The sequence below is a fragment of the Dromaius novaehollandiae genome, chromosome 6 (genome assembly GCF_036370855.1).
Source record: "Dromaius novaehollandiae isolate bDroNov1 chromosome 6, bDroNov1.hap1, whole genome shotgun sequence".
Taxonomy (NCBI): Eukaryota; Metazoa; Chordata; class Aves; order Casuariiformes; family Dromaiidae; genus Dromaius; species Dromaius novaehollandiae.
The window spans coordinates 45154506-45166247 of NC_088103.1; the positions used below are offsets into that span (position 1 = coordinate 45154506).

At 41.2% G+C, this 11742-nt stretch overlaps 1 protein-coding gene across 1 annotated transcript in view; it reads right to left on the reverse strand.

Moving 5' to 3' along the window:
- CPXM2 (carboxypeptidase X, M14 family member 2) overlaps positions 1-10196 on the reverse strand; it is an 83488-nt gene extending 73292 nt beyond the window's left edge. Inside the window, exon 1 of the mRNA XM_026115895.2 lies at positions 9680-10196. Within this exon, the coding sequence (XP_025971680.2) occupies positions 9680-10103 (424 nt within the window). The 5' untranslated portion in view covers positions 10104-10196. The remainder of the gene's footprint in view (positions 1-9679) is intronic.
- Between the last annotated feature and the right edge of the window lie 1546 nt (positions 10197-11742).

An 11742-nucleotide genomic window follows, 5' to 3' on the forward strand; every position in this document is an offset into this window, starting at 1 on the left:
CGTGCTAATGCTTGTGTGAAAGCAGTAGCAGAACTATATATTTATCGTGTAATAGCACTGTGTGCTTACAGTATTCTCATACTGTAAATGACCAGAAGCAAATAGAAGATTAATACTGTATCCAGGTACTTTCACTATTAAATCGACGGTTCAGCTTCACCCATGATCAACAGTTACTGCAAGCCATTATAGTCTGCTGCAGTTCGTTGGCTTTTGTGCGATCTTCTGGAATATCAAGTCAAACCACAGTGGACACGAATCCACAGCACAGGAGCCACAATTATGATTGTCCTATTGTCCTTCAACTGACCTGGCCACACAAAGACCACGCAGTGCAAGGGTAAGGCTCACTGCTCTGTCAGAATAGGAAATTATTCACTCTTGCTAATCCAGGAGTAAAATATATTTCTCCAGCTCTCACATATTACTGATATCTCATATAACTTTTTTACAAGACATTCTTGCAAAATATATTGTACAGTGTATTGGGCCTGACTCCCTTTTATAAGACAGCTCCTTTAAACACCACTCCAGAACCAAAAAGTCACTTAAAAACCATTGTGGAAATCAGGGATAAAATGTTTTTCTGGCATGGTCTCCACCTTAGCTCTGATAACACAGTGCAAATCCTTGCTTGTCAATGTTAGTATGTTTCTTCAGCAGAAGGGAACTACTTTATGTCAAGAAAAGGACTTAGATATCTATCAATGAACTCTCCAGAAAATTCTTTGTAATTTAATTCAAACAGGACTAGAGGATTATCAGATAAAACCAAGTATTCTAAAGATGCTGTAAATGACCTTCATGTACTTTCTCTGGTGTCTGCATAGGCACTTTGACTCTGTGAGTCACCATCTGGCATCTTTTCACTCTTCCTCTTGTTTTTCTCACCTTTCTTGGTGCCATTTTTAGCTATGGGTAGAAAAGAGAAACAGCTTTACTTCTGCACCTGGCAAGTTGATTTAGCATTGGCTAGTGATGAAGAATAAAGTGACTTGCTTCTTTCTGATTGTGCTCTAACCCTTCCAAAACACACAGCAGATGTTTAGAATATCCTGTTATTCCACGTACCAGAACTAAAAAACCTTAGGTGAGCGGAATCATAAATGCTCCTTTTGCCATACTACAAGCAAATTAGAAATGTATTTGCCTCAGCAGTAATGAATTCAGAGCATACTGCCTTTTACTAAAGGCTTGCTAGTTTTTTCCATTACTTGGTCAGACATGTTAAAAAAAAAAACAAACCTAACACCTCTTGAACTCAACAGGAAGACTCCCCAGAGAAAGACTTTCAAAGGAGCTAGACAGACCCCTGAGAGAGAGAGCTCTGTTGCTTAGCGAGCAGCATCTGCACGGACTCTTGCCAGTATCATGGCTCGGGGAAGGAACGCCCAAAAGTTAATCAGAAAGCTGCGTTGTTAGGCGCCCCTGCTCTGACTAGCCACGATGTTCTCTGAACACCCTCATTCTCATGTCCCCGTGCTGTATTCTGTCAGGGCATGGAAAGTATGTTCAGGCATGTTACAGAGAACTAACTTACAAACTAGGGGCGTAACCATGTAGATAAGATGGCCAAAACCATTCTTCAATGAAAACCCATCAAAACATGAAGAAATTCTTTAATTCATGGCCCGTTAATCAGTATACCAAACCTTCTCTTAAGGTAGCTCCCAGGGACAGGATTAAAGTTGGTTATCTATTGCTAACATTGATGATTAGTATTACAAACCACTGTTTTCTCTCTGTGAGTGTTTATTTGATCTGAATAAAGGCCATGAATTATTTTGCATGTATAATCACTTGAATTTAAATAGGAGATGATTTCAGCTACATTAGAGCTTTTCTTGTTTCTGTTTTCCGTGAGTATCCAAAAAATGAGTGTAAAAGGCACGTATTCATATATGTTTATTTCAGAAAACCCTGCTTTCTAAGACAGGCCCTGCCACACAATGGAGCAAGTGAACAGTGCTTCCTTAACTGCACCGAAGGCCTGACAAAAAAGCCAGATCTGATGCTTCTTTACATATAGAATAAGCACAAGCAACTACTATGTGTGAATGTGACAAACAAATTTCGACTGTACTCAAACAAGACTACCCTTCTGGTAGCCTGCTTTTTATAAAGACAGTGAATTGGGCTCATAAATCCCAGGAAGAAATCGGATACTGAAAACTAAAGAAATTGCTGCTTCTCCACCATACCTTCAACTTCAAATACTTCATCTTTTTGATAGAGTCTAATTCATGCAGCTGACACAAAGCTTCCTTCCAAAACCAAAAGAAGCAAGTGCAATTTGAATGTGGACCGTTGGGCTAACCAGCTCCCTGAACAGAGAATAACATTAAAGGATAAGAACAAATTCAAATAATGAGTGATTTGTAAAATGTTGGCATTTCTGAAACAGATCTAGACTCAGGTTCATACTATTAAAATATGTTCAGCGGAACTTTTATTCTTTTGAAAAGCTATTTTTCTCACCTCAGAAATTAATACGAATCCAGAGAAGACTGCTGGGAAAGTTATAGTGGAAAATGATTTTCTCAGGCATAATCAATTTCTTTATTCTAAAGGTTTGCCTAATGTTACATCATTCACTGAAGCCATGGGTAGGGGAAAATGTTAATGAGAAAGGTTTTTGGCAAGAGGCGTTGCTGTTTATTCATTTTTAGTCATCCTTTGGCCTCTTTCAGTGTGACATCCTTTAATAGATGGGCTCTTAAAAGGAATAGTTGTGTTATATTTTATTATTCTATTTGTAGATATGCTGAGGAGACGACAGAAGCTGGTAGATAAAAGAAAGCTCATTAAAAGCCACATGTTTTCATGTTTGCTTGTTAAACATCTGGCAAAAAGGACATGATCGAGGTCATATTAAAATTTGTGGGAGATCTTCCAAGGAGCATCTAGGGCCAATGAGTTGGTTATTAAAAGGTACTGGTATAAAAAGTTTATGCAAAAGTTTTAAAACTATACTCCACATTCTAGGTCAAAGGAATATTCCTCTTCCTCCGGACTTCTCAGAGATGGGAATCATCTGAAGGTTTAATAGGGAGGATACTAATAGATTAGATAACAAAAACACTAGTAATATCTGTAAATCCTTGCTTATTTCTTCTTAGTAGCTATAAGAGTTTATTACTAATAGCTTTCACTTAAATATCCTATGCACATTTATCCCCAACCTTTATTTTACCCTCTGATTCTTGATTCAGTTCCCTAACCTAAAAGCTTATTTCTTGATTTCTCTGAATTGCTTTTCTATTTCCAGCTCTTGCCCCATTTCCTTTCACACCTTTCTCTCTAGGCTCACTGAATACATGGTCTGAAACACTCCTGGCATTGGTCTCTTCCAGACCCCTGCTAGCCTCTGGCTTTTGGCCCTTGCATTCCACTAAAATGCATCTTGCCAAAGTTTCTGATGACTTCTTCCTAGCCAGAGCTCTGAGACATTACTCCATCTTCAACTTGCCAACAAAGTTCAACACTCCTAACTTCAAAAGTTTTCTGAAAACTTTTACTACTATGACTCTCTTCCATCCTAGATTTCCTCCTAACTCTCTAGGACCTCCTTCAGTGTATAATTGGAGAACCCCCCTCCTGCCACTTCAGTTCCCTGGGAGAGTTTCACAGGGCTCGGTTTTGAATCCCACCCTTTCTGTCTTTTCTCTAGGTAATCCCAACCAAAACCACAATGGTGTCATAGCTGATTTACAGGCTACGTCTCCATCCTACATGTCTGTCAATTCTAAGTGGAAACCTGGTATATTTCTGTGGCTTCTTCTTATGTATGTTCAGCCATCAGCTAAATCTCAGCCTTTCATACTGTCTCATGTCTTGTTAACAGTGAACAAAATCATTATGCAACTGCCAGTGAGCTCATAAACTGTTTCTTGCTTCATGCTCTCTTCAGGTCTTCATTACTGTTTTGTACCAAAATCTTCCCATTTTTTCCTCAGTAATGTCTCTCTTCATTCACTCAGAGAACTCTGTCCAAGCCTTGATTATCTCCTATCTTGATAAATGCCTCACTGAATACAACTGACTCCATTTTTATACATACAAATTCTTTCTGCAAGATAATTTTCATGTTTGCTTGCACCGACCCCTCCATCCTCTCTTTGCCTTCCCTCACTGACTCCTTGTCAGACACTGAACGCAAATCTCTCTCCCCATCCCGACATCTTCCTGTGCTATACGGCCACGTTGCAAGCCTTTCAGTAGGCAAGATATGAGGACATGAGGTACTACTAACAGCACTCACACCAAGCTACGTGAGGAAGCCAGGAACAAGGAGAGGCAAATGGCAGGCATCTGGAAACTAAGGTGGGGTGCTGGTTTTTAAGACTGTGTGTAGCGCCTTGCCAAAAAGTGTGAGCAGGAACAGTACCATAATCCATCTCTTGCTGCTAATTTGCCAGCAAAGGCAACTTTCACCACCCTTTTGTTCAAAAACTGCCTTTGGGCTTCCTTCATGCTTGGGAGGAAGTCCTGATAAGCACCCACTGCTTGACCTATTTTCAGACCTGATTAAAACTTCTTTTTGCCCTGGTGTCTCTTGAAATTTGGCAGAAGGCGGAGATCTGGTAGGCTCATCCTGCTGATTTTCACACTGATGAATGTAATCTCCTTGTTTTCTTGCGATTACACACGAGCAAGCTCTGTCCACTGTGATCATTGACTGTGTCCTATCTCATATGCTCAAAAGTAACACCTGTTCCAATGAGAGTCCTGACCCACCTGTGAGATTCCTATGTGCTTCATAAATCAAAAAAAGGAAAAGAAATTGCAGAAACATTATTGAACATTCAGTCACAGTGCACAAGTACAAGCAAATGTAAGGCAAGTAAACAGTGGCACATCTGAAGACTCAAGAATTTCAACAAGCTTGGGGAAAGCCTCAGATAAAGGGCATAGTAGATGATAACTAGTACACACACGCTTTGGATTGGCCTAGAGTTCAAGCAGTGAAAGATCTGTGAAATATGAAATAGATGTGCACTAAAAACCATTTTGAGCACTGGCATATAAATGAACATGGCTCCTTAAATTTCACAGACAGAATGAATTTATGGCTAGAAAAAGAACCGCTATAGCAAGCATAAATTTCGTCAGGGCCTGATTCCCTCAGTATGGAGCTCCCACCACCCCTACTGAAGCTAGAAGATTTGGATGCACAGAGCCTCTCAGGATCAGACACTGCAGGTGTACTATCATCACACCTTAGGACAAATGACGAGTAATGAAGCAAAACCACAGAAAACGTAGGGATGTTAAAAACAGGTAACTGCTACATACTTTCACTTTTCGTGTTGATACTCATTCATTTGATCACCCGTATTGGGTTGGTATCATTAAAGTCAATAGCAACTTCATCCATTCTTCACAAGGATGATAGATAGTCTCAGATTAAGGAAAGCTGGGTAGATGATACTTTGGAATGCATGGTATAATGTTAGATATAAAAGGAGATATGGAATAGAATTGTGCCACCTCAATGTTTTTAACATTGTCTTTCTGAAGTCATTTCAAAGCTTTACTGAAAAGCAATAGAAGTATGCAACAGTATGTAATCAGGGATTTTAATTGTGGCAGATTCAGCAGCAGTAGGAATGGTAGTGCGAGCTGTTCACCCATGGCACACGACCTAGAGCAAATATGCAACATTAAGCAGCACTGATGGAGACCACAGCCCCATAAACCCCTCACCAGTAAATTTTTGCCTGTATGCAGGCAATGTCCCAAAACCATCTCTAGGGATCTGCCCTACAGATGGTCACTGAGAAGGCATATATTAACCTCTATTAAAGGCCTCATAAAAGAAAAACATTGAAGTTAATGAAACTCTTTCCACTGATCTGAGCAGGCTTTGGATCAAGGCCTAAATAAGCAAGGATGGAATTAGAAAATGGAAGTACAGATGTAAAGAGATCTGTTAATGCAGCTGCTTACCTTCCAAGGGTGACCTAGTACTGTTTCATTTAAGGGGCAAGAAGGCAGGTTGATACATTTTACTACTACCTGATTCAAGTATTTGCAAATATTGATTTTAACAATATGTTAAAAAAGTCACTGCAACCCCACTAACATCCACAGGATCTGTTCCTACATTAATATTTCACAGTTTGAAAATATCCCTATTCTCACATCTACAGTAATTAGCTTGAATAAATCAAGTCAATGTCATCTGTAATGTGCTGTATCCTTCAGACTCTTATGTTTGATTTCAACTTTGATACAAAGCTGATCAGTACCAGCTGCTCAGCCAAAGGGCAGATCACACATTCCTCTTCCTCCGCTTTCTTCATTCCAGTTCTGAGCCAGCCTATTGTTTGTTAGAACAGCTAATTAATCCAGCATGCCCCAGCTTCCAGGGAGCCTCACAAAAAAACAGATTCTTGTATTTACTACATGTCCATTAAATTAATCCCAATTCTGGGTATGTGTATAAACACACAAATATATACATATATATACGAGCCACATATATATTTACACAGCTAGATTCATAGTTACTATTTATGGTCATCTGTTTAGTAGCCACTCTTACTATTTCTAGCCATCCTCTTAACAGGCCAAATGTGAGAAATTATAGGTATCTATTACTATTTAGGCACGTCTGCATGGGGCCAGATTTTCAGGTATTCAGTTTAAACTGATTCCAGACAACATGGCACTAAACCATTAGTGTTACTGCACTGGCTGGAATTTTACATGCAATCTGCACAGTGGCTGGACTGCTGCATGGTGCCCTGGACTGCTTTTGGGAGGGTGAAGAGGAGAGATTTTGTATATTATAGCTGGAACTTCTAACACTGTCTGCAGTTAAAATTGCTTGACACTTCCTGTTAAGACTCCTGTTTTCAGTTACTTACATCTTAAAGGGTAACCATTCTCTTTGCTGGGAGTCTGCCTTGTGCTTTATTATGGCTATTTTAGTTAAAATAGTTCAGCTGCTCCCAAGGAAATACATTGCTTTTTTGCACATAAAAATAAGTCTAACATCCATTTTGTTGAGTAGGTATCAAGCTTCCATTCTCTGGACCAAGGATCAAAAGTTTAGTGGAGGGGATCTGTTGCTGCTTGTACCTCTGGCTATTTTTGCAAAAAATTATGGGCTTGATGACATTGTAACCTTTAAAAGCTCTTATTGCACTTGCTGGTGAAAGCTTGCGGGTTGGTTGCTCAGCTGTCTCAAAAGAGTTGTGGAAGCAGGAACTGAGCTGCTTTTCGTGGTACATCATAAGCTTCTCCATAGACCATGTGCATGGTCCTGTCCAGGGGGGGAAAGTGAGGAGAAGGAATATACCTGACTGAATGCAGAAGAAAAAGGACTCTCTGGACTCAGTGATTGAAGGTGGGATTGAAGATAAAAAGTAGTAAATTAGAAGATGAATCTTGCATGTGTCAATCAGCTGGCACATGATGGAGGGTTTTGGGGGGGAGGTTTGAGGAGTTTTTGTCTTTTTAAATTCCATAAACCCCTATATAGATAAAGGCATGTGATTCCATTTGTAAAACCAAAGATTCTTAGTTAGGAAATTACCAAATTCAGACTGCCTATAAGACCTCATTTTGCTCCCCCAGTGGGCCAGAATTATAATATAGTTTGAATTTTGTGCTACTTTATCCACAGTGCCTAAAAAAAAGAAAAAACAGTTTTGGAAGGAATCAGTGTTGCATAAGGAAGGAGGTCGTTATTGGCAGCATCGTTCCTTATCTGCTCCAGAACCTGTAACGTGTTAGTGTATTGGGTAGGGAACTGGGAAAAAGCCTGTCTCACAGTAAAGATAAACAAACATTGCCCTCGCAGATGAGGTGATATCCTCATCTCTGCCACAGTGCTCCTGTGTTTACTGGAGTATCTGTGAAGCCACAATGACAGGGAAATTGGGAAGGAGCCAGCGGGGAACCTAAAAGCAGAGCTGAATTGCAGAACAGCTGTTGGACAAGCGACGAATCTTAGCAGTTTTCAGGAGTTCCAACAATTTAGTCCTCTGGTCATCCTGCCCTTTCCTCGGCAGGGAATTCTCCCCGGAGAAGACTGCATGGGAAATGCTGCCAGTGAAAATGTGTTTTGTTCAACTGGCCTTCACGGCTCGAAGGCAGCAATATGGCCCATTGTGCTGCACCTACGTGTAACCGCGGCGGGAGACGAGGTGCACGGGGGTACAAACCAAATCCTGCATACAGACAAGGAGCCTCATGGGAACATCCCGCTATCAGTGGGCATTCAGTGTTGCCTCTGCCACACAGCAGAGGAAAAAGCCTGGCTCCTGCCGAGGTAGCTTTAAAAGCCATGTGCTACCCGTGGTTGGATAATAAACACTGTGAGGCCATACTTCAGATGGCCCTGGCAGTGCCATCTGCTTTGGAAGCTGCTGCCTAGCTGCTGGCCCCTGACAGAGCCAAGGTTACAGATGTCTCGTGTCTCTGTGCCCCTCAGACAAGGTGTATCTTTTGTCGTCTGTGTTTTCTGCCTTGAGTTAAACCGGCAATCCAAACTGGCTGCCCCACAAACAATTTTCAAGATTTCAGAAATGGTGATTTCTTATACCCATTTCTCACTATGAAAGTTCAGATCTTTGCTAATCAAATGATAATTTATTTCTATTGGTGTTAACCTTGCAGTGACAATTCTACATGTACTACATTTCTTCATGTAACTGGGGAAAGTTAATGTCACCACACAACCTCTGATTCTCTGTTTTGCTCTACTCCATTTATTAGTGACTTATTTGCAAGGTTTGTGCCATATGCTACAGCTGTTAATATTAAAAGATTCCTTCTGAAGTAAATTGGAATTCAGCCTTAAGGGAATGGGATTTGGCCCCTAACTTTACAACTCTAAAGTTTATTACATGGGCTAAATTTCCTTCTAAATGTCCCCAAACAGTAAAGCACTTACCACACGTTCAGAGAACGCAGGAAGAACAGACTCTTATTTCAGGGTGGTGCAACTAGCTCTTAATGGGAGCAACTGTACTGTAATAACTGGTCAAATCTTTGCAGATTTTAACAATCGCATGTTTCCGTACAGTCAAATGCAAACAATAGAAAGATGGAATTAAGGGCTGTCATGTTTTAAATGCATTTTTATTGCTGATTCATTCCTTTATTTAACAGGTCACTAATTAAATTGAGTCTGCTATGGTTTAGTCTTTTACAGGCAAGGTCTTTGTCTACATATCTTCCTCTGGGGGGCTTTAAAGTGAAATATCAAAGTAATTCACAAGTTCATAAGCTAAATTAATTCAGAAGCCTTTCCTAGATTAAAATGATAAGAAATAAAACAAGGTGTCACCATACACAACCAGCTCTTACTACAGAATCTGCCTTTCTTCATCAGCTTATAGAACTGTAACTTTAACGGCAGGTCAGTGGTCAGGTGTAGTTAAGAAGGAAAAGTCCATACACTAGCTAGACTGCAGCATAATTAGTACATTAGCTCTCTCGAATCTCTTTACTTGGCGAGGAAGGGGTTAAAAATGCCTGTACAGCTGCCGAGGATCTGATCTGTGGGATATTAAAAATTAATGTGTTGTCATCATCATCACTACAAGCACATTGATTGTTACTATTACCAGGACTATCACTAACTGGATATTCATTAATGTTAACAGTCACAGTCAGCATGAGATTCAGCAGATTCCAAGTTCTGGAGGAGGAGGTGGAAAGTTACCTGGTGGAGTTTCAAGAACAGCTTTTCCTTTTTTGCTGTTTTTCTTCGGTTTTAACTCTTTCCTGCTTGGTTTGAACCTTGGGTGCTCCTCCTCTGTCTCTGCAGCACGGCTAGTTCCTTCCTCTCCAGGTTGCTCCGTGAAAGGGAAATACTCTTCACCGGGGTACGGAAAGGAATAATAATGATCCCTGTTGCTAATCTCCTGCAGGTAATAATCCTGATCCTCCATGGGTAGCGCCTGGGACAGATCCTGCAGCAGCACCAGCCCAAAGGCACAGAGAGCAAGGCAGAGCGGAGAACGTGAGCCTTTCTTGCTAAGGGCAATCATTATCGTTTGTTTTTGCATGAATCTCCTTTGCAAGTCCCAGAACTTTATTTGGAAACACGGAAAACAGCCCTGGCAGCTGGCAAATCCCCAGGACATGAAGAAGGGTAAAGAAGCCTGTCTGCGCTAAGTGCTTCTGCTTTGGGCTAGTTCGCAGAAGTTGCGAGGAGCGCAGTGGGACGGAGGGCTGGGGAGGGAGGGGGCCGGAGCGGGGATGCATGTGACCGCAGGGCTCACCAGCCAGACACACAGACACACACAGGCAGCGACGGCAGCGCGCTCCGCTCCGCGGGCGCTTGGCAGGTGTGGCTCCCCAGGGCAGCTAGCTCGCTGCTTTGGTTTGCCTGCCTGGCTTTTTCCTGTGCTTCCTTCCAAAATCACAGAGTTACAGGACAGTTTCAGCTAAATCCCCCAAGACTGTCTCCGGTCTTCCTACACACCGTCGATCCAAGACAGCATTTATTCAAAGGAGAATAAAGCGGGCAGCAAGCCCTTGCCTCCCTGCCTGTGTACAAGCGGTTCCCCCCGCGGAGGGCGGCTGTACGGGCGGGTGGGTGCACACGCAGCCCCCAGCGAGACCTGCCTGCTCCTGCCTTGTGCCTTGACGCTGGACACATGGGTAGATAAACGCTGTGCATCTGCATCAACTAACCCTCATCTTGTACTTACCGCACTATATTCCCTGTAAGTCTCCCTCTCCCTATATATATGTATGTATGTATTTTTTACCTTTCACAAATGTAGTAGCACTTTCTAGCACTGAAACAATCTCAGCCTTCCTTGTTTCCCTAACCAGTCTGACTAATACACGGCGTGTGCCAGCTCTTGAGGCGCCTCTCCTAGGGGTAACTGTACCCAGCCCAGCTGCAAACCAGCACGGACACATTTCATCAGCAGCTCTTTTCCTCACTCTTTTTTGGAGTGATCCTGAGTTTTGCTCTCTCTCTGAAACATCTTCTAAACAAATTAGGATGTATTGTGCTAACAGCTGCACACATGCACCCCCATGTAGTTAATGGAACCGATTTGTCTGAGAATAAAAACTTCTCTTTCATATTTTGCATACCTCTAAAATAACCTATAGTGCTGAAGGAAATACCTGACGATTGGCTTAAATGAAATATGAATTTTTATCCCTCCTACTGTGCTGAAAGTACCAGGTTATATTTTCATCATGTGTATAGTATTCCTTGCCATTCTCCAGTCATCTAAGAGACAGTACTGCAGCTGTTACCCTCCACTCTTTATTCTGACCTTGCAATCACAGTTTGTGCATGTTTCTCATAACCTTAATACTGTAATAAGCATAATTTCCTATCTCAGCAACTATACCCTTGGTATATTTGGGCTCCAGATTATGGGTAATCCGGTTCCATATATTTGATTATCATTGCTGCTTTCTTAATCACTATCTCAAAAGCTTAGTGATTATGTTTTGTCTGTGATCCTCCCTTTTACTGATACACCAATGAATTAAAAAGTGTTTTAATCGGGGGTTTGGTTTTCATTTTTCAGGGTTACAGTTTTAAAAATGTGAAAACTATAACTTTTTTTAAGTGGGAATTTTTATATTCATTTTCTAAAACCAGAATGAAATAATCTTGGTTTTTCACTGCTGTATTGAATTACATAATTTTTGAAAAATTTTTATTTCATGAAAAATCACTTTCTATCAAGCATTTCAAATAGCTTTGTACAGAATAGGTGGTTTTGTCACGTTGTGTTCAGAGAGGACAGT